Source organism: Cetorhinus maximus, chromosome 8, assembly GCF_964194155.1.
Source record: "Cetorhinus maximus chromosome 8, sCetMax3.hap1.1, whole genome shotgun sequence".
Lineage (NCBI taxonomy): Eukaryota > Metazoa > Chordata > Chondrichthyes > Lamniformes > Cetorhinidae > Cetorhinus > Cetorhinus maximus.
The window spans coordinates 73,996,117-74,018,743 of NC_135886.1; the positions used below are offsets into that span (position 1 = coordinate 73,996,117).

The following is a 22,627-nucleotide window of genomic DNA, read 5'->3' on the forward strand; positions in this document are numbered from 1 at the left end:
AGGAAAAAATTCATCCTGAACTCTACAAATAATACTGAAGTTTCAAGTTTAGAGGCTAAGGCTGGGATTTTCTGGCCTCGTTGTGGCGAGAGCCACCTCGGGAGATTTGGCGGTCCAGCCAGAGATCCATTGACTTTGGGCAGGGCCAGACGATCCCGGTGATGAGTGGGGCCGGAAAATCCCACCCTAAAGGTCAAGTCAGAATTATTTCTAGGTATAATTCAACTTAGGCTGATACAAGTCACTGACCTGTACAGCACCATTACATTGCTGGACTACTAAATGGTGGCTGTTATTCTTACTTTACTTACTAGGTTCGAGATATCCTTCACAAGGTTCTGCCCGTAGCCACTGTTTGCTGTAATAGCTATCATTCAGTTTGGGAATGAAGGAGAAATGACACGGCACCTGTCCATCATTAGTTATCTGAAACTTTTCTCTTTGTAGCTGCCGGAACTTAACGTCCCCAAATATAAACTGCAATTAAGAAAATAAAACAAAACATGAGTCTTTTGTTGATGCTTCGTTTTGTTCAATTACTCCAGAAGATGTTTTTAATAAACAAGCTAAATTATTTGTGCTTTCTTTTAATTGAATTGCGTATACAGAGTATCGCAAAGATTCTGGAATAACTGACCTGTAGCTTTTTATCACATAAATGATTTCCTATTGCTTTCACTTTGCCGCTTCCAAAAATCTCAAAGGATTAACCATTAATGTTCTGTACAGACTAACATGAGATGTCCGTGCTGTGTAGGCTAAATGGAATATGAAAATTTACTAATTCCATCATACAGTATTCAATTCATGGTTGAAGAATTTGTCTATTGTTAATGACTGACACATTAAGCTGCAAAATGGAACATCACACTGCTGCATCGAGCACAGTAGCTGCAGATTGATTCTAAGCTCCCCAATGAAAAGTATTTTGTTGCTAAGTTGGTTTATTAAACTATTTATTTTAATGTATTCTACCTTGATAACCTTGCACTTTTAATGTTGTATTGAAGAATTTTGAATTAGGGGTAAAAATGATCAGTTAGTACCTCAGTGCAAACTGTCACAGAAAACATGGGCTGGGACTTAACATGGAGGTGGTGACCCTGCCCACTGCCTGGAAAGTTGAGGTGAGCCCATTTTTGTAGGCCCTAAACGCCACCACACTATTCTGCAGGGCTCAGGCAATTAGTTATCTAAGGTCGTGGCTTCCATCCCCTTGAGGCAGGATGATCCACTTCCAACAGCTGCCAGCCAATCAGAGGGGTGACAGCTCTTCAGTCACCAGGAGAGGTAGCCAGTGCTGGGGCTGTAACAGTCCATGAACCAAGCCAGTTCTAGAGGCTGGAGAACGTGGGGTGGGCTTGCCAGGTTCTGTCAGGCATGCCCCGGTGAGGGTGGGGAAACGGTGATTGAGAAGCGAGGGTGGGTTGGGGGATGTCTTCTAGCAAGGATGGGGGTTATTTTCCTTGGTTGGGGGGGAGGGGAGAGGATCCCCATCCATGGGGCACAGGGGTTTTAATTAGGAGGGAACCCCCCCCAGCCTGAGCCCACAGGAGTCCGCCAAGGTATACCCTCGCCACTGCAGCCTGGGCTTCTGCTTTTGGTAAAGCACCAGCGGCTGCAAAAAGAGGCCCTTATGTGGCCACTTAAGGGATGCAATTGGCCTAAGGGCAGGTGGGCTGCACAGCGCCTCTTCCATCGCTGGTAAAATACCAGTGGAAGCAGGATGGGCGTGGCAACATCTGCTATCCCATCTGATTTCATGACCTCCCCACCCCATTCCCTGGAGAGCAGGCGGCGGCATAAAATTTCAGCAATGCTCTGAAATCAAAGATCTTCTTTGTTACTTCATTATAAATATATCTTTCCCATTCTAGCCCTACTCGTATGACGTAGTCTCCCACGACTGTCATTAAAAATATTACATCATCCACTGAATCTTATATCATAGAACATTCTCGATGGCACATAGTCAGTTCAAAATGCTAAACAGTATTATGAATGGAAAATGTGGCCCAGGCTAATTTTGTATCCCAGGAACGCTGACCAAAGAACAGAAATTTCATTTCAACTATCACAGGACTACGTGTATGGTAGACATTTAATATTCCAGGCACAGATCGCAAAAAGTGGTAATACTATAGTTGCCATGTAGCTTCTCTCATTTGCATGGACCTGCATATGCAGATATTGTACCACAATTTAAGCAATATTCTGGTATTGAATCCACCTGCGTGGTACTAATAGAAGTGGAGTAATTCTATAAAAATCAAAGTACTGCTTTTGTTCAAAAGCAGAATACTGCAGATGCTGGAAATCTGAAATAAAACAGAAAAGGCTGCAAAATATTGTAGGTCAGGCAGTACCTGTGGAAAGAAAAACAGTTAACATTTTAGGTCGATGTCCTTCAATCAGAACTGCGAAAAGATAGAAATGTTTTACATTTTAAGCAAGAGAAAGGGAGGAAGGATGGGAACAAAAAAAGGTCAAGTGACGGGGTTGGCAACACCTCCTCCCTTTTCAATGGCAACTTTCCACGCAGGAGACATAATAGCTACACTTTTACCGTCTCACCGTCCAGCTGATAAAAGGTTATCGACTTCAAATGTTACCTGTTTTTCTCTCCATATACTGTCTAATCTGCTGTGTATTTCAAGCATTTTGCTTCTATTCTACTATTTTTGAATGTTGCATGAAAAATAACCCGGGATCTATTTTACCCGAAGAGTGATATTTAATGGTTCCAGGGGCTACAATTCCGATATGTTCGGTTGCAATACTGGCAAAGTTAATTCAGTTACAGTACATGTGGAATAAAAGGAGATTTTCACATAGGTCACAGGCATTTAGAACCAATTATATACCAAAAACACAAGCAATATTGTAGCTGACAAAAGGGTTGATAATGCTTAAACAAGATTAGTAGTTATGTACTTACATCTCTTCTGCTAAGCCATAAAGAAGGTAGGAACTCATTCTCCATCCGATCCATCACTCGAACGATATCTTCAAATACCTTTTTGTACCTCTGCTCATCTACGATTTTCACCTACAGCAGAATGGAAGAAGTTAATCTGACATTTCTCTTGGACACACACTCTACATTTATTTATATATTTTTTTTTTTTACAGACAGTGTACACTTCTGATTTGCAGGAAGGTCACATCACACTATATCCTTCATGCCTGAAAGAACTTGTACTTATACACTGTTTTTTATGACCCTCTGGATATTGCCAAACATTTTACAGCCAAACAACATCTTCTGAAGTGTAGTCATTGTTCTAATGTCCAAAATGTGTGTTCTAATTTGGTGCACAGCAAGGTCCCACAAACAGCAATAAGATAATGACTATATAATTTGATTTTTTAAAAAAAAATGTTAGCTGAGAGATCAATATTGGTTCCACTGGGAGAACTCTCCTGTTCTTTTTCAAATAGTGCCATGGCATCTGTTAGGGCAGACGCGTCATCTGGAACATGGGAGTAGTAGGCCATTCAGGACCTTGAACCTGCTCTTCCATTCCATGGCTAATCTTCATTCTCAACTCCACTTTTCCACCTGATCCCTATATTCCTTGATGCCCTTAGGGTCCCAAATTCCATCTATCTCAGTCTTGAATGTATGCATCTTGAAATGACTTAGCATCCACATTCCACGAAGGTAGGCAATTCCAAAGATTCATAACCCTCTAAATGAAGAAATTTCTCCGATCACAATCCTAAATGGCTAACCCCTCATTCTAAGACTATGCTGCCCAGTTCTAGACTGCCCAGGCGTGGAAGCAGTCTCAGCATTTACCTAGTCAAAACTCCTCAGAACCTTATATTTTCCATGAGATTGCCTCTCATTCTTCTAAAACCAAAGACTTTTGGCTCATTTTACTAAAACTCTCCTCACAGGACAGCCCTTTTAGCCAGGAATCAATCTAATGTACAGGTACTAGATCCCTTATCCAGTGTCCCAAAATCCGGAAGGACTCAAAAACCGACATTCAAACCTGGCACCCTGGGTAGCAATTTGAACAAAAACCTTTTATTCTTGATTTTTAAAACTTTATTTTTTGTATTTTAAGTACACGCTAGGCCTAGGATCCAAAATCTGTAAAATCCCCAAATCCAGCACACCTGAGCTTCACAGTTACAGGGTCCAGTGCCTGTGCCTTCTTTGCACAGCCTCTAAGGCAAATATATTTTTCCTTCGGTAGAGACCAAAATGGTACACCATATTCTAGGTATGTTCTCATCCAAGACCTGTACAACAGATTTAGTGTTGTTATCCAACACCCCTGCAATAAAGGCCAACGTACCATTTGCCTTCCTAATTGCTTCTTGTACCTGCATGTTAACTGTGTTTGTTTAATTCATTAAGGGGATGTGGATGTCACTGCGTTTATTGCCCATCCCTAATTGCCCTTGCGAAGATGATGAATGATGTGCAGCCTTCTTGAACCGCTGCAGTCCACATGTTGTAGGAACATCCACAGCACTGTTGTGTACAAGGACACCCAATTCCCTCTGAACAACAGCATTTAATAATTTCTCACCATTATTCGAACATCCCACCAAAGTGAATACACTCACATTTCCCCACATTATATTCTCTACCTGCCACCTTTTTGCAGGAGTGGTGGTGGCATAGTGGTATTGTCATTGGACTGGTAAGCCAGAGACCTGGGTTTGAATCCCACCATGGCAGATGATGGAATTTGAACTCAATTAAAAAAAATCTAGAATTAAAAGTCTGATGATGATCATGAAACCATTGCCGATTGTCGTAAAAACCCATCTTGTTTACTGATGTCTTTTAGGGAAGGAAATTTGCCGTCCTCACCTGGTCTAGCCTACATGTGACTCCAGACCCACAGCAATACGATTGACTCTTAAAATGCCCTGTAAACAAGGGGAATGGGCCTAACCAGTGACGCCTGCATCCCATGAACGAATAAAAAAACTTATCTATATCCCTTTGCAAACTTTACAGCTCACAGCTTACTCTCCCACCTATCATTGTATCACTGACTGGAATCATACCTAGCAGATGCTTTTGGTTTCCGGAGGCCAATCATCCCAGCTTGGGGCAGTACTGCAGGATTCCTCAAGGAAGTGTCCTAGGCTCGAACATCAACAGCTGCTTCATCAATGACCTTCCGTCCATCATAAGACTAGATGTAGGGATGTTTGCTGATGATTGCAGTGTTCAGTTCCATTTGCACCTTCTCAAATAATGAAGCAGACTGTTCCCATATGTTCAAAGTTTGGGCAACATTTGGGTTTGGGCTGATAACTGGCAAGTTATGTGCTAAACAATGACCATCCACAACAAGGTAGTTAAATTCTATCTCCCCTTGACATTTAAACAATACCTGGTCCATCTGACCCTATGTCAATCTGCAAATGACTCAGGTGGTAATCTAGAGATTGCTGAAAAAAGACATTGTGTTGAAGCTTTTCGCCTTGCACTCATCAGGGCAATCGCAAGAATACCAACGTCAGGGGAAGCAACATCGTTGTATTGTATGAGAAGAGAGTACTGATTGATTGGCAGGTGGACTCTGATTGAAAGAGGCGTTGTCATGGAGAATGCACCAGTTAATAGTGACTGACAGTTAACTGCCGAGCATTGTTTGAAATTTAAACCAGGCAGCTTGACTCTGATAGGGCAATGCCGTGTCCTGAGGAATATATAACCACACAATTTAGGAGCAGGAGTAGGCCACTCGGCCCCTCGAGCCTGCTCCACCATTCAATAAGATCATGGCTGATCGGAATGTAACCTCAACCCCACATTCCTGCCAACCCGATAACCTTTCATCACCCCGCCCCTGGTAATCAAGAATCTAACCAGCTCTGCCTTAAAAATATTCAAAGACTCTGCTTTCACTACTTTTTGAAGAAGAGTTCCAAAGACTCTTAACCCTCAGAAAAAATTTCTCCTCATCTCTGTCTTAAATGAGCAACCCCTTATTTTTAAACAGTGACCCCTAGTTCTAGATTCTCCCAAAACAGGAAACATCCTCTCCTCATCCACCATGTCAAGGCCCTTAAGGATCTTCAAGGTTTCAATTAAGTCGCCTATTACTCTTCTAAATTCCAGTGGATACAAGCCTAATTTGTCCAGCCTTTCCTTATAAGACAACCCACCCATTCCTGGTATTAGTCTAGTAATCCTTCTCTGAACTGCTTTAATGCATTTATATCTTTCTTTAAATAAGGAGACCAGTACTGAACACAATACTCCAGATGTGGTCTCCCCAATGCCCTGTACAACTAAAGCATAACCTCCCTACTTTTGTAATCAATTCCCCTCAAAATAAATGATAACATTCTATACGCTTTCTTAATTACCTGCAGTACCTGCATACTAACCTTTTGCGACTCATGTACTAGGACACCCAAATCCCTCTGAATCGCTCACCATTTAGATAATAAACTTCTTTTTTATTCTTCCTGCCAAAATGAACGATTTCACATTTGCCAGTGACCAGTGAATGGCTCTCACTTATTTTGTTTAGCTGACAACCAATTTAAGATTGTCAGTTGGGCTCACAGTGTGGCGCATGTGTGTGTACTGGAAGCTACATATATTAATACACAGGGCCCTGTTCTTTGCAGACAGAAAGAACATGTACATACATTGCGCCTATTTCAGCTAAACAAAATAAGTGATAGCCATTCGCTGGTTCATTCCTCAGGTAAAGGCATTGCCCTATCAGAGTCAATCTGCCTGGTTTAAATTTGAAACAATACTTGGAAGTTAACTGCCAGTCACAATTAACTGGTGCTTTCTCCTTGACAATGCTTCTACCAATCAGAGTCTACTTGCCAACCAATCAGCACTCTCTTCTCGTTTAATACAAAGTTGTTGCTTTCCCTGACATTGGTATTCTTGCGATAGTCCTGATGAGTGCAAGATGAAAAGCTTCGACAAAATGTCTTTTTTCAGCAATATTCAAGTTCTGTACTACCTATCGACAATCTAGAGATTATTCCCTTTGAGGTGCTACTGATTAATTTGGCCTAGATCCTCAAATATCCTCAGTAGAACCTCGTTTTACATATGTTGTTTGTTCCTATGTGCTGCGTGACAACTGAATCCTCCCCTCCCACTCCCAAGTTGTCCTCTAGCCCCAGGTAAACATCCTTAATCTGGTACTGGGCAGCATCATAACATTTGAAGTGGCTTCAAAGAATAGTATCTATCCACCTGACTATACTGTCCCCTACCAATATCACACTCCTTTTCACTTTCCCTACATTATTGGTCTCTCGTACCACTGTGCCATGGCCAGTTTGCTTATCCACCCTGCCCTCATTTACACAAAGCAAAAACCTCATAACTCTTGGTTAAGGACAAAGTTCAAGGCTCCTTCAGCACAACACCGGGGGTCCCTTTACCTGTATTAGTCGAAGTCACATCCTCTTGACCCTGATCACTAACCAGACCTGTAGTACATCCTAACTAAGGGGTGTGACTGCCTCCTGCATCAAAGGGCCCAGGTTGCCACAATTCTGACAGCCAGCTGGTGAAGGAAACGACCAGAAATCAATCTTTTCTCAGTTTTGTAATGTTTCACTTTGAATAGATCCGAATGTATAGCTCCTAACTCTACAACCCACCGCTACTATTCCTAAGTGTCTCTTTATGTGTTTAAGTGATTATCCAATGAATGCTCCCCACCTGTATGCACTTAACCTTAATTTATACAATTAATACAGGTAATACTCTCCTCCCTGATGCTCCATAATCTGTACCTAGAGGTGTCAGCTGTGGCTCAGTTCATAGCACCCTCACCTTTGAATCAGAGGGTTGTGGGTTCATGTCCCACTCCCGGAAAACCAAGAACTGTGATTGTACTCAAAGAGTTGCAATCTGTGACTGTTGATAACTCGAAAGAGTATAATCTGTACCTAAGATAACAAGTCCGAAGTAAAGTTCTTTAGTACACACAGGTTTACTATAGATGTGGTTGTCTGGGTCATAATGCTTTCCACAAACTCCCATATTCTGCAGTTGTGTCACACCAACTGTACTGCCATTAATATGTAACCTTGTTTTATTTATTTCATTAAAGTTTGTGTATATAACCAACTTAATTTATAGCTTTTAGTTTTTTCCCCACAAATTACTTGATTGAGTTTAAGTTTTAGGTGAATTAAATTAAATATTTACTTGTAACACACTGCAATATATTGGAGGCAAAAACAGCATCTTCTTCCCACTCTGCACCAAATTCCTATTGTGTGCTTCAATGGATAACTGTTTATTTTATACATCTTTTTCAGCCATAACCAAATTACAAGCTCAGCTTTCTGCTCACAGTAATTAGCCCCATATTCAGGCAATCACTTATAGTTGATTAGCTTATTTGTTAGCTCCCGTTGGCAGGCAGCTACTGCTAAGTGTCGACTAATTGCAGTTTCTTTTATAGTTCTGTAAAGTTCTAAGTTAAATTAAATTTCAATTTGAGACTACTCAACTACCATTTAATAGAGTGCCAACCTCACCAAAATCCCAACTTCTACATTCTGAATGCAACACTCTCTCAGCACTGCATTGAAATGAAAGGATACATCATGCGCTCAAGTCTCTGGAGTGCAACTTTAACCTGCAATCTTTTGAGTACTACCACTGAGCCAAAGCTGGTGATGGCTGGGCGTTGGGGTTAAACTTGACAGCTTTTAATTTGTCATACACCTGTACTGCACTTGCCTTTCAGTCCTCCAAAATCCTGTTATTTGCATTTTCCAGGCAGCTGGTGCTAAACCCTTCAGGTTTGTTTTCTGTCAGCTGCTATCTGTGTTGCAAAACTGCAGTCTCCACACCTGATCCTTCCTCTCATCCTTTAGCCACCAACTGCAGCTAAGAGTTAATTCACCACATGAGCCACACAAAAACAAGAGTCACAGATGGTTAACAAAAGACAGAAAAGGTTAACAAAAGACAGAAACTGAAAAGGGTAAGCTGAAAATAAAAAAAGAGCAAATTAAAAGAAAAAAAAACTGAATGAAAGTATCAAAAAGTAGGGGAAAAAGTAGTAAACCAGATTACTGTTATGTGAATTGCAACCAGGGTTGGGTTGGGGGGTGCAGGCATGGTGGTGAAGGGCTGGTATAAACCCAGTGGGTGCCACCGTTGTCCAGAACACAGCACTGTGCAGCGATACTCATACAGGGTTGAACATTCAGAAGCCAGCATTTCAACCAGGAAATGGGTTTGTGGAGTGGGGTGAGGAAGGGGGGTTATGGGGGACATGGGCGTCAATGGGGAAGGAAGGCTTTGCAAGGGATTGGTATAGGGAAGGGAGCACAATGGAAGGCTGAGGGGCAGGACTGAAACGCTTTGGAGGCTTTGCAAGGTGGTGGGGGAGGAGGGTGAACGATGGGAGGCAAAGTGTAGACCCAAGGGTGGGAAGTTGGAGCCCGAAAAGGGCAACTGAAACACTGTCAAACAAGGGGATGAAGGGCATACAACATGTATCAATGGGAAGGGATAAACACAGACTCTCAAATAGAAAAGGGGTGGGGGGTTGATAGTGTGCCACAAGATGGATGGGTTGCGCACAGACTTATAAGGGTGGGGTAGGGCGGGGTGGGGGGAGGACAGTGGGGGAGGGGAAGGGAGACAGTGTAGTCTTCAATCATGAGGGGCATGGGGAACTCTGTGAAAGTCATAGTCCTTGGTCTGGGGCTTGCAGTCAGGAGTCAGAGAATAGAGACACTCCTGGGGCTCTGTGGAAAGCAGTCAGAGAATAGAGACACTCCTGGGGCTCTGTGGAAAGCAGTCAGAGAGTGGAGACACTCCTGGGGCTCTGTGGAAAGCAGTCAGAAAGTGGAGATACTCCTGGGGCTCTGTGGAAAGCAGTCAGAGAGCAGAGACACTCCTGGGGCTCTGTGGACCTCACAGTCATAGTCAGAGAGTGGATACAGTCATGGGGTGCTGTGAGCATGTGACAGGAGTAATCTTTGGGAGCACAGTGTACTCCCGCTCCAGGGAAGGGCAAGGGCTGTGCTCAGTAGGAATAATGCACGACTTGGTGTGCAGGGCTGTGTCACAGTCACTGTCCACGGGCTTGTCTGTCTCTGTACTGGGCTGCAGATGGTGTGGTGATGGTAATGAAAGGCATTTGCAGCCTGTATTTGGGGAACATAAAATGAAGGGGGGTGGGGGGAGGTAAGTGAAGCTTTCCTAGAGGGGTTCACCTCGGTAGGCGACAGCGACTCTCAGCCTTCAGATGGGGAAGGTAGATGTCCATGTGCGGCATGGGTGCTTCAGTAGTGATGGGCTCAGTGGGGAGGGTAGGAATGTTGACAACAACAACTATGGGACCCAGTATTATTGAGGGAGACTAGAGAATAACAGGAGGGAGCTCTACCTTCATATCATGAGGTTCCACGTAGATTTCTGGGACACGGACAGTGAGAAAGGGAGCGTCAAAGCTTGTTTTGAAATAGTGGTGCAGAAGGCTGTGTGGGAGGAGTGCACTGCTGGGGTAAGGAGCCTTTTCTGGGGGTGCTCTCTAACTTGTTTGTGGTGCAAGATTGAACTGGAGTCTTATTAGAGTGAAAGTAGGACGACCTCCTTGCGAAGAAAGCCATTGGAAGCCAATGCCTTTGTCAGCGCAAGCAGGAAGACTCATAAGTCAACAGCTTAACTTCACTTTTGCAGCATATCAGCGTTAACACATCCGAATGTATATTTGGGAAAGCAGTCAATTGATATGGAGGCACATGTGCAGCATATATGCATTCCATTAACGGAGGCCAGTCACTGCTCTCTAGAATTGGCATTCATAACAGGCCATTGTTCTCTGTAGTAAAGAGCGACAGTCCAGTTGGCTTTGTTGCCTGCCTGATTGCAGAATCACACAGTGCAGAAGAGGCCCTTCGGCCCATCGGGTTTGCACTGACATGTGGGAAACACCTGACCTAACTACCCAATCCCATTTACCAGCACTTGGCCCATAGCCTTGAATGTTATGACGTGCCAAGTGCTCATCCAGGTACTTTTTAAAGGATATGAGGCAACCCGCCTCCACCACCCTCCCAGGCAGTGCATTCCAGACCGTCACCACCCTCTGAGTAAAAAAGTTTTTCGTCACATCCCCCCTAAACCTCCTGCCCCTCACCTTGAACTTATGTCCCCTCGTGACTGACCCTTCAACTAAGGGGAACAGCTAGTCCCTATCCACCCTGTCCATGCCCTCATAATTTTGTACTACTCGATCAGGTTGCTCCAACGAAAACAACCCAAGTCTATCCAACCTCTTTTCATAACTTAAATGTTTCATCCCAGGCAACATCCTGGTGAATCTCCTCTGCACCCCCTCCAGTGCAATCACATCCTTCCTATAATCTGGCGACCAGAACTGCACACAGTACTCCAGCTGTGGCCTCACCAAGGTTCTATACAACTCCAACATGACCTCCCTACTTTTGTAATCTATACCTCGATTGATAAAGGCAAGTATCCCATATGCCTTTTTCACCACCCCACTAACATGTCCCTCCACCTTCAGAGATCTATGGACACACTCGCCAAGGTCCCTTTGTTCCTCAGAACTTCCTAGTGCCATGCCGTTCATTGAATACTTCCTTGTCAAATTACTCCTTCCAAAGTGTATCACCTCTCACTTTTCAGGGTTAAATTCCATCTGCCACTTATCTGCCCATTTGACCATCCCATCTATATCTTCCTGTAGCCCAAGACACTCAACCTCACTGTTAACCACCCGGCCAATCTTTGTGTCATCAGCAAATTTACTAATCCTATCCCCCACATAATCATCTATGTCGTTTATATAAATGACGAATAATAGGGGACCCAGCACAGATCCCTGTGGTATGCCACTGGACACTGGCTTCCAGTCACTAAGGCATCCTTCTGTCATCACCCTAAGCCAATTTTGAATCCACTTTATCAAATTACCCTGTATCCCATGTGCATTTGCCTTCTTTATAAGTCTCCCATGTGGGACCTTGTCAAAGGCTTTGCTGAAATCCATATAAACTACAGCAACTGCACTACCCTCATCTACACACCTGGTCACCTCCTCAAAAAATTCAATTAAATTTGTTAGGCATGACCTCTCTCTGACAAAGCCATGCTGAATATTCCTGATCAAACCTTGCCTCTCCAAGTGGAGAAAGATTCTCTCCTTCAGAATTTTCTCCAATAGTTTCCCTACCACTGACGTGAGACTCACCGGTCTGTAGTTCCCTGCCTTATCTCTACAACCCTTCTTAAATAGCGGAACCACACTAGCTGTTCTCCAGTCCTCTGGCATCTCCCCCGTGGCCAGAGGGGAATTAAAAATTTGGGTCAGAGCCCCTGCGATCTCTTTCCTTGCCTCCCTCAGCAGTCTGGGACACAAATCATCCAGACCTGGAGATTTGTCCACTTTTGAGCCTGCCAACACCTCCAATACCTTGTCACTCCCTATATCAATTTGCTCAAGAACCTCACAGTCTCTCTCCCCGAGTTCGATACCTTCATCCTCATTCTCTTGGGTGAAGACGGATGTGAAGTATTCGTTCAACACTCTAGTGATGTCCTCTGGCTCCACCCATAGATTGCCTGCTTGGTCCCTAATGGGCCCTACTCTTTCCCTGGTTATCCTCTTCCCATTGATATACTTATAGAATATCTTAGGATATTTCCTAATTTTACCAGCCAGAGCTTTCTCATATTCCCTCTTTGCTCTCCTAATTGCTTTCTTAAGCTCCACCCTGCACTTTCTGTACTCCACTAATGTCTCCGCTGATTTGCTTCCCTTGTACCTGCTAAAAGCCTCTTTTTTCCTTCTCATCGTATCCTGAATATCTTTCTGATCATCCATGGTTCTCTGGGCTTGTTACTCCTCCCTATCACCCTAGAGGGAACATGTTGAGCCTGTACCTTCCCCATTTCCTTTTTGAATGCCCCCCCACTGCTCTTCTGTAGATTTCTCCACAAGTAACTGTTCCCAGTCTACCTTGGCCAGATTCTGCCTTATTTTACTAAAATCCACTCTCCCCCAATCCAAAACATTTTTTTGCAACTTTTCTATTTCTTTGTCCACAACAAGCTTAAATTATACCATGTTGTGGTTGCTATCACTAAAATGCTCCCCCACCACCACCTCAGCCACCTGTCCGGCTTCATTCCCCAGAATCAGCACCGCACCGTCCCTTGTTGGACCCTCTACATATTGACCTAAAAAGTTCCCTTGTACACATTTCAAGAAACCCACTCCATCCAAGCCCTTAACACTATGTCTATCCCAATTAATGTTGGGAAAGTTGAAATCACCTAATATAATTACCCTATTATTATTGCTTTTACTCACCTCCGCAAATTGTGCACATATTTGCTCCTCAATTTCCTGCTGACTATCTGGGGGTCTATAATAAACACCTAATGATGTGGCTGCCCCTTTTTTATTCCTAAGCTCTACCCACAAAGCTTCATTCGATGCCTCCTCCAAGATATCATCTCTCCTTGCTGCAGTAACTGACTCCTTAACTAATAATGCAATGCCTCCTCCTCTTTTACCCCCTCCCCTGTCTTGCCTGAAGATTCTATATCCTGGAATGTTGGGCTGCCAATCCTGCCCCTCCCTCAACCACGTCTCAGTGATGGCTACTATATCACAATTCCATGTGTCTTCACCCTTAACTCATCTGTTTTACCTGTAATACTCCTGGCATTAAAGTAGAGGCCATCCAGCTTTGCCTTACTCCCCTGAAACTTTATGCAGCTGTACTCCCTTTGACTTGACTTTTTTTTACTGTATTATGATGTGTCCCTATTCTGCTAACATTCTGTGTCCGCTCCACCTGCCAAATTAGTTTAAACTCCTCCCAACAGCACTAGCAAACCCACCCGCAAGGATGTTAGTCCTGCTCTGGTTCAGATGTAGACCGTCCCGCTTGTACAGGTCCCACCTTCCCCAGAAATGGCCCCAGCGATCCAGGAATCTAAAACCCTCCCTCCTGCACCAACTGTTAAGCCATGTATTCATCTGCGCTATTCTCCTATTTCTGAGCTCACTAGCACTTGGCACTGGGAGTAATCTAGAGATTACAACCCGAGAGGACTTGCTTTTTAGTCTACTGCCTAACTCCCTGAATTCTTGATGCAAGACCTCATCCCTCCTTCTACCTATGTCATTGGTACCAACATGTACCATGACCTCTGCCTTATCACCCTTCCTCTTCAGGATGCCCTGCAGCTGTTCACTGACATCCCAGACCCTGGCACCAGGGAGGCATAACACCATCCTGGGGTCACGTTGATGGCCACAGTAGCGCCTATCTATTCCCCTGACTATAGAATGCGCTATTACTATTGCTCTTCCTCCCTCCTGTACAGACAGACTGCTTCTGATGCCAGAAGCTTGGTTCTGTCTGCATTTCCTGGAGGAACCAGCACCCTCATCAGCTTCCAAAATGGAATACTGATTTGCGAGCAGGACCTCAGGGGACTCCTGAACTACCTGCCTGTTTCTCCTGGACTGCCTGGTGGTCACCCATTCCCTTCCTTCCTCAAGTCCCTTCAGCTGCGGTGTGACCACCTCTCTAAACCTGCTATCCATGATGCTTTCAGACTTGCAGATGCTCCACAGTGTCCCCAGCAGCCCTTTCCAGCTCTGAAACCCGAGCTTCCAGGAGCTGCAGCTGGACACACTTCCTGCACACATGCTGGTCCCGGGCACTGGAAATGTTACCAGCTTCCCACATGGAGCACACCATGGCTTTGAGCTCTCCTGCCAAGATTTATCCCTTTATATTAAACCTTTTAAATCAATTACTCTAGGGCTCTTCTTTCCTGATCCTCGTTACTACAGAATATACAAACTATAAACCGATGCCAGTGTTTGGGACATCTGCTCAGGGCCCGAAAGGAACTTGCAGTGGGAGGGGGAGGATCCAGTGGTTGTGGTCCATGTAGGTACCAATGACATAGGTAGGATGAGGAAGGAGGCTCTGCATAGTCAGTATGATGAGCTTGGCACCAAATTAAGAAGCAGAGCCTCAAAAGTAACAATTCCTGGGTTATTACCTGAGCCATGTGCAAATTGGCATAGGGCAAATAAAATTAGAGAAATGAATGCGTGGTTCAGACTGGTGTGCGAGAAATTAGTTCCAGTTTGTGGGGCACTGGCACCAGTATTGGGGAAAGTGGGACGATCTACACCTGAACCGTGCTGGTGTCCTTGCGAGCCACCTAAATAGAGAAGGTTTTAAACAGAATCGTGGGAGCAAGGGATCACATTTGGGAAGATGTGGTAAACCAAAGAGTAGAGGCAAGGCAAGAGAGACAGATATTAATATGGGAAATGATAAACAGGCTGTGTCAGGAAGCTACAGAGTACAAATCTAAAAGTAAATCAGCAGATAAGGCTAGACGCGACAAAAATAATGAAAGGACAAAACTAAAGGCTCTGTATCTAAATGCTTGTAGCATTCAAAAGAAAATAGATGAACTGATAGCGCAAATAGAAATAAATAAGTATGATCTGATAGAAATTACAGAGACATGGCCATAGGATGATATAGATAGGGACCTGAATATTGAAGGGTATGTGACATTTAGGAAGGGCAGGAAGTTAGGAAAAGGTGGAGGGGTGGCTCTGTTAATTAATGATGGTTTTAGCACATTAGAGAGGGATAACCTATGTTCAGGAAACCAGGATGTAGAAGCGGTTTGGGTTGAGATGAGGAATGATAAAGGCAAGAAGTCACTTGTGGGAGTGGTGTACAGGCCTCCTAATTGTAATTACACAGTAGCACAGAGTATAAAAGAGATAATGGGAGCATGCCAGAAAAGTACAGCAATAATCATGGGGGATTTTAATCTACATATAGACTGGAAAAATCAGATGGGCAAAGGTAACATAGAGGAGTTCATAGAATGTTTTCAGGATAGTTTCTTAAAATAGCACTTTCAGGGGCCAACCAGAGAGTAGGCTATACTAGATCTGGAACTGAACAATGAGATGGGATTAATTGATAACCTCTTGGTGAAGGCACCCCTAGGTAGCAGCGATCATGGCATGATTGAATTTTACATTCATTTTGAGGGAGAAACGAGTGTGTCCAAGGCTAGTATTTTAAACTTAAATAAGAGCAATTATGAGGGCATGAAAGCAGAGCTAGCTAAAATGAACTGGCAAATGAGGTTAAGGGATGTGTCAATAGAGGTTCAGTGGCTGATGTTTAAAAGGGATATTTCAGAATACACAGAATATATACATTCTAATGAGAAAGAAAAATTCCAAGGGGAGGGCCCACCATCTGTGGTTAACTAAAAAAGTTAAATGATAGCATCAAACTTCAAGAAAAAATCATATAATTATGGAAACGGGTGTCAGGTTAGAAAAAATATAAAGAACAGCAAAGAATGACAAAAAGATTAATAAGGAGGGAAAAATTAGAGTATGAGAGAAAGCTAGCTAGTAATATAAAGAGAGTCAATCAACAAAGTGAGGCGTTGGTCCTATAGACAGTGCATCTGGGGAATTGATAATGGAAAGTAGGGAGATGGCGGATGAATTAAACAGGTATTTTGCTTCGGTCTTCACTATAGAGGACACAAGTAACATCCTGGAAATAGCTGTAAATTAGGAAATGGAAGGAATGGAAAAACTCTGGAAAATTATAATCACCAGGAAAGTGGTATTGAGCAAATTGTTGGGGCTGCGGGCTGACAAATCCCCAGGTCTGGATGGACTTCACCCTAGGGTCTTGAAAGAAGTGGCTAGTGAGATAGCTGATGCACTGGTTTTAATTTTCCAAAATTCCCTAAATTTGGGGGAAAAGGTCCATTAGATTGGAAAATAGCAAATATAACTCATTTATTCAAAAAGGGAGGGAGACAAAAAGCAGGAAACTATAGGCCAGTTAGCCTAACATCCTGAAATGAGCGACCCCTTATTTTTAAACAGTGACCCCTAGTTCTAGATTCTCCCACAACATCCTCTCCACATCCAGCGATCCAGGAATCTAAAACCCTCCCTCCGGCGCCAACTCTTAAGCCACGTATTCATCTGCGCTATTCTCCTATTTCTGAGCTCCTTGCATAGGAAAAATGTCAGAAGCCATTATTAAAGATGTTATAGCAGGGCACTTAGAAAAATTCAAGGCAATCAGGCAGAGTCAACATGGTTTTGTAAAAGGGAAATGATGTTTAAGCAATTTATTGGAGTTCTTTGAAGGAGTCACATGTGCTGCGGATAAAGGGGAACCAGTGGATGTACTGTACTTGGATTTCCAGAAGGAATTTGATAATGTGTCAAAGGTTATTGCAGAAAATAAAAGTTCATGGTGTAAGGGGCAACATGTTGCCATGGATAGAAGATTGGCTAGCTAACAGGAAGCAGAGAGTTGGCATAAATGGGTCTTTTTCTGGTTGACAGGGTATGACGAGTGGTGTGCCACAGGGATCGGTGCTGGGGCCTCAATTTTTACAATTCATATAAATGACTTGGGTGAAGGGACTGAAGGAATGGTTGCTAAATTTGCTGACGAGACAAAGATGGGTAGGAAAGTAAACTGTGAAGAGGAAGTAAGGAGGCTACAAGGTGACATAGATAGGTTAAGTGAATGGGCAAAGATCTGGCAAATGGAATATAATGTGGGTAAATGTGAAATCGTTCATTTTGGCAGGAAGAATAGAAAGAAAGATTATCTAAATGGTGAGAGACTGCAGAGCTCAAATTTAGAGGGATCTGGGTGTCCTAGTGCATGAATCACAAAAGGTTAGAATGCAAATACAGCAGGTAATTAGGAAAGCTAATAGAATGTTATCCTTTATTGCAAGGGGGATTGATTACAAAAGTAGGGAGGCTATGCTTGTACAAGGCATTGGTGAGACCGCATCTGGAGTAGTGTGTTCAGTACTGGTCTCCTTATTTGAAGAAAGATGTAAATGCATTAGAAGCAGTTCAGAGAAGGTTAACTATACTAATACCAAGAATGGGCATGTTGTCTTATGAGGAAAGGATGGGCAGGTTAGGCTTGTATCCACTAGAACTTGGAAGAGTAATAGGCGACTTAATTGAAATGTTTAATATCTTGAGGGTTCCTGACATGGTGGATGTGGAGAGGATGTTTCCTCTTGTGGGAGAATCTAGAACTAGGGGTCACTGTTTAAAAATAAGGGGTCGCTCATTTAAGACAGAGATGAGGAGAAATTTTTTCTGAGGGTTGAGTGTCTTTGGAACTCTTTTCCCCAAAGGCAGTGGAAGCAGAGTCTTTGAATATTTTTAAGGCAGAGCTAGATAGATTCTTGATTAACAAGGGGGGAGGGTGAAAGGTTATCAGGGGTAAGCAGGAATGTGGGGTTGAGGTTACATTCAGATCAGCTATGATCTTACTGAATGGTGGAGCAGGGTTGAGGAGCCGAGTGGCCTACTCCTGCTTCTAATTCATATGCCAAAGGATATCCAGTCATCAATCATCAGCAACCTTTTGTTAATTAGATAAAAACAAAAAACTGCGGATGCTGGAAATCCAAAACAAAAACAGAATTACCTGGAAAAACTCAGGTCTGGCAGCATCAAGCTGTACCTTGAGTGTCCTGCCATCCATTCTTAATTAGCACATTCGTTTAGATAATATCACCACCTTCAACACCTCTTTGTCCCTTTGTCTGTGACATATTTTGATTATCTGCTCCTATCACTGCTTGCTTGTCCCTACAACCACCCCCCCGCCAACTTCTCTCCCCCCACAAACCCCCCCCACCTTAAACCAGCTTATATTTCACCCCTCTCCTAATATTACTCAGTTCTGTTGAAGGGTCATGAGGACTCGAATCGTCAACTCTTTTCTTCTCCGTCGATGCTGCCAGACCTGCTGAGTTTTTCCAGGTAATTCTGTTTTTGTTTTGTTAATTAGAATGCCAGATCAGAGATTAGAGCACTGAGCCAGGTTAGGTAGCGCGTGTCAGTCAAACCTTCTCATAGCAATGAGGGATTCAGATGTTATGTTTCTGGGATGGCATCTTGGTCACCTCAATGTGGGTGGTGACGCCTCAAATACAAGGCAGCATTAGCGACAATGCAAGTGGGGCAGAAACCACTATAAACCATTAAAGTCGCTGTAGATAACAGATTGTGAGCTTCAATATCTTGATCCGTTACTCATTAATGTCTTCAATGTTTCATTTCAGAGAGAAGGTAAAAGCACAAATGGATTCAGGGCTCATTGCTGTCTTTTTGAAGGTAGCAATGCATGGAGGAGGCAAAGAGGGAGAGGCAACGCTGAGCACAGCTCCACCAGGAGGCCCCGCTTGATGTCCAGGGTCAAGGGGAACCAGAGCAAGAACAAGAGGCTCAAGAGAAAAGACCCAGGCAAAGGAGGCAAATCCCCAGACCAAGAGTATACTGAAGATGACTCTTCTATTTTCAAATGAGTTAAAGACAATGCTAGGCACGTCTGCGCTTGTCCCAGGCTATGGCAGATCACACCTACCACATTCTTCATGAAGGCCTGATACCCTGTGGAGTTGGAGGCTATCCCCTGCCATGGCTTTAAAGGTGACTGCTATGCTCAATTTCTTTGCCTGCAGGTCTTTCCAGGGATCCACAGGGGACCTGTGTGGCATCTCTCAATCTGCAACACATCGATACATAAAGGTCACAGGTGCTCTTCACAGCAAGGCACATCACTATGTGAGGTTTGCTCTGGATGAAGTTGGCCAGGCTGCGAGATTCACCGGCTTCGCAGCTACCTCAGCCTTCCTAAGAGTGCAGGGTGCAGTCGACCGTACCCATGTGGCTTTAAGGGCTCCATGGCAGCAGCTCCTAATGTTTATAAACTGCAAAGGCTACCATTTCATGAATGTACAACTGGTGTGTGATCATTGGAATGCACCGTCCTGACTTGGAAACGTATCGCTGTTCCTTCACTGTCACTGGGTCAAAATCCTGGAACTCCCTTCCTAACAGCACTGTGGGTGTACCTACACCACATGGACTGCAGCGGTTCAAGGCAGCAGCTCACCACCACTTTCTCAAGGGCAACTAGGAATGGGCAATAAATGCTGGCTCAGCCAGTGAAGCCCACATCCCATGAATGAATAATAATTTTAAAAAATTGTGCCAGATATCCTGGGAGTTGCCATGGCTCATACATTCTGAGTCACTCCCAAGTGCCTAAGATTTTCAAAGGGCCTGATAAGGGGCACCCTCTGAAATGCTGGCCGATGCCGTCGAAGCGTCGCCCTCAGAATCGTTCCGAGGTGAGGTACAATGCTGCTCACAGCTCCACATGCTCCCTAGTAGAGCAGAATATTGGGGAAGATGCGCTTCAGATGTTTGGATTGCTACAGTACACTCCCGATAGGGTTTCCTGCATCATCACTATGTGTTGTGCCCTTCACAACCTCACGCTGCAAAGGTGTGATCCCTTGCCAGAGGGTGAAATGGAGGAGAATAAGAGGATGAAGAACAGGAGGCCCAGGAACCTCAAGGGTGATGAGGTTCAGTTTGAAGGTGACAACACCATAGAGGAAGAAAGATGTCTGCAATGACCTTGGCAGGTGTCCTCTGGTGGTCCTCTGGAGGGCCCCGGCCTTTATAAGGGTCTCTTGCCCAGGGGCCGATACACCCCCCTAGGCCTGAGCAGCTGCCACGGATGGTTCACAGGCAGAGGAGACTCTGAGCGGCTGGACACCCTAGGAGCATCCTGAGAAGAGGCCTCTGGGGTGTCTGGTTGATGTTCATCCTCCCTCTGGATGCCCGAGGGTCCCATCCTGACTTCTTGAGAAGGTGCACCTGGAGGGAGGTCAAGGTCCCTCGACCCAGTCCCCTACGCCTGTGATGTTGTCCACCAGGGTGTGTGGCCATGCAGTCCAGAACCAAGCGCAATTCTGGCAAAACCTGTTGGACCAAGGTATCCATGGTGGTTGCCAACTTTCCCATGGCCTTGAGGCACTCATATGTCGGGGCCATGACATCAGGCAGAACGCAGACTCCTCCATCCTTTGCTCTCGTCTGCTGAGTGACTGCCAAATCGCTGCCTGGTGTTCCGCTGCCAGCTGTCGTTGCACCTCCAGCGTTGAGTTGATGGCTGCTCGCAGAAGCTCATCACTTGACTCGGGCTGAGTAGGTGGCTGGACTCCAGCAGCCCTCCAAGTGCCTGAGGCGTGGGCTGTCCCTGGCTCCAACTGCTGTGGGGACGTGTCAGTGAGGTGTTTTCCAGTAGGTGAGCCCGAGCCTAATCTAGAGCTATGCGTCACCGAGGTGTGTGTCTCTGCACTGGTGGAGGGTGCGGGTGAGCACAGTGACCGTTCTTCCTCAGCTTCCTCCGGATGTGGTCTGGGGGCTGAGACTTATGGTGGGCACCTTTGTGGGCCTCAATCTACTGCTGCCTATAAGGTAGAGAAGAGTTTTAGATGATGAACAAGAGGATTATAAGGCTGCATGTTACTCACTTAGATTGTCATGACGTGATGAACTGATGGAGATGTGATCTGTTCTAGGTTGCTGAGACAATTTGATCTCCCCTGCCCCACAGGAGCGATCCCTGTTCTCCCCAGAAATCTTGGTTGCAGTCTCTTCGATCTTACTTAGGGCAATGATATTGGCCAATCCCGCTCCACCCCCCTCCCCTGCTGGTCTGCACTCTTTCTCATTTGTTGTGGGCAAGCTTGCCCTGGATAACAAACATGTGATGCAAAGGGGTGGAGCATAGGTTGGCAAAGATGCATGCTCCATGTGTGTGGTGAGCCCTCCCCACCAGGCCTGAGGATGACGAGTGCACAGTGTGATAGATGGGAAGGTAGCAATGTGAAAGCGGTGATATGTGTCCCCTGCTCATGGTTGAGAGAGATCCCTGAAGAACGTAGCCCTTTCAGTGCATGATGAGAGTTTGATATTGGAGGGAGTTGAAGGATGATTTACCCTGGCGGAGCGGATGAGATCCTGCACTGGGTTTAATTTCGGTCGCAGTTGCCAGCTGTGTTGACCTCCTTTGTGATGGCCTTCCAGGCTGGAGGGGTGAGGCTGTTGTGCTTCCTTGAACTGTCCCTGGAATACAGGACATCCCTAGGTGTCCGCACTCCTCTGATCAAGGCCTCAGGGGCCTGGTGGGTGAAGTGGGATGCTGCCTTCTTTTGGCTTGCAGCCTTCTTCTGGGTGGAAAACATCTTTGCACATGTCCTGGAGAGAGGTGGGCTGGAGAGAGAGAGATATGTGCACTCCAATGGCATTTAAATATGGCACACAGACCTTCAACCCCACCAGCTAATGGCGGGGTGGACAAATCAGCTCTCGACCCACCAGGCAATTCGAAGAGATATTCACCTATGCATAATTAGTGAGCTTCCAAGTGTGGAGTTGGGCACGATTTCCCACCCTTCCGAGCAGTAGGATACGCACTGTGAAACCTGCCCGCCACTGCACTTAGTTTCAAAATGGAATATTTCATCCAAAGTGTTTCCCATTTTAGCGGGAGTTGTGGAAGAAATTTTTTCTTTCAGAGGGTCACTTTGGAATTTTCTTTCCCAGAGAGCAGTGGAGGCTGGGTCATTGAATATATTCAAGGTTCAGTTAGACAGATTTTGGTTGACAAGGGAGTCAAGGGCTATTGCGGCGGGGGCGGGGGGTGGGGGGGGGGCAGGCAAGAAAGTGAAGTTAAG

The 22,627-nt window shown here is 44.8% G+C and overlaps 1 protein-coding gene across 3 annotated transcripts in view; it reads right to left on the bottom strand.

Annotated features, from left to right (window-relative positions):
- The window catches only part of ocrl (OCRL inositol polyphosphate-5-phosphatase), a 117,257-nt gene that overhangs the window by 29,897 nt on the left and 64,733 nt on the right, over positions 1-22,627 (bottom strand). For all 3 annotated transcript variants that reach the window (XM_078547054.1, XM_078547055.1, XM_078547056.1), the window contains 2 exons: positions 2,939-3,049; positions 312-477 (listed from right to left, as the gene is read on the bottom strand). In XM_078547054.1, coding sequence (XP_078403180.1) covers positions 312-477; positions 2,939-3,049 — 277 coding nt within the window. The remainder of the gene's footprint in view (positions 1-311; positions 478-2,938; positions 3,050-22,627) is intronic.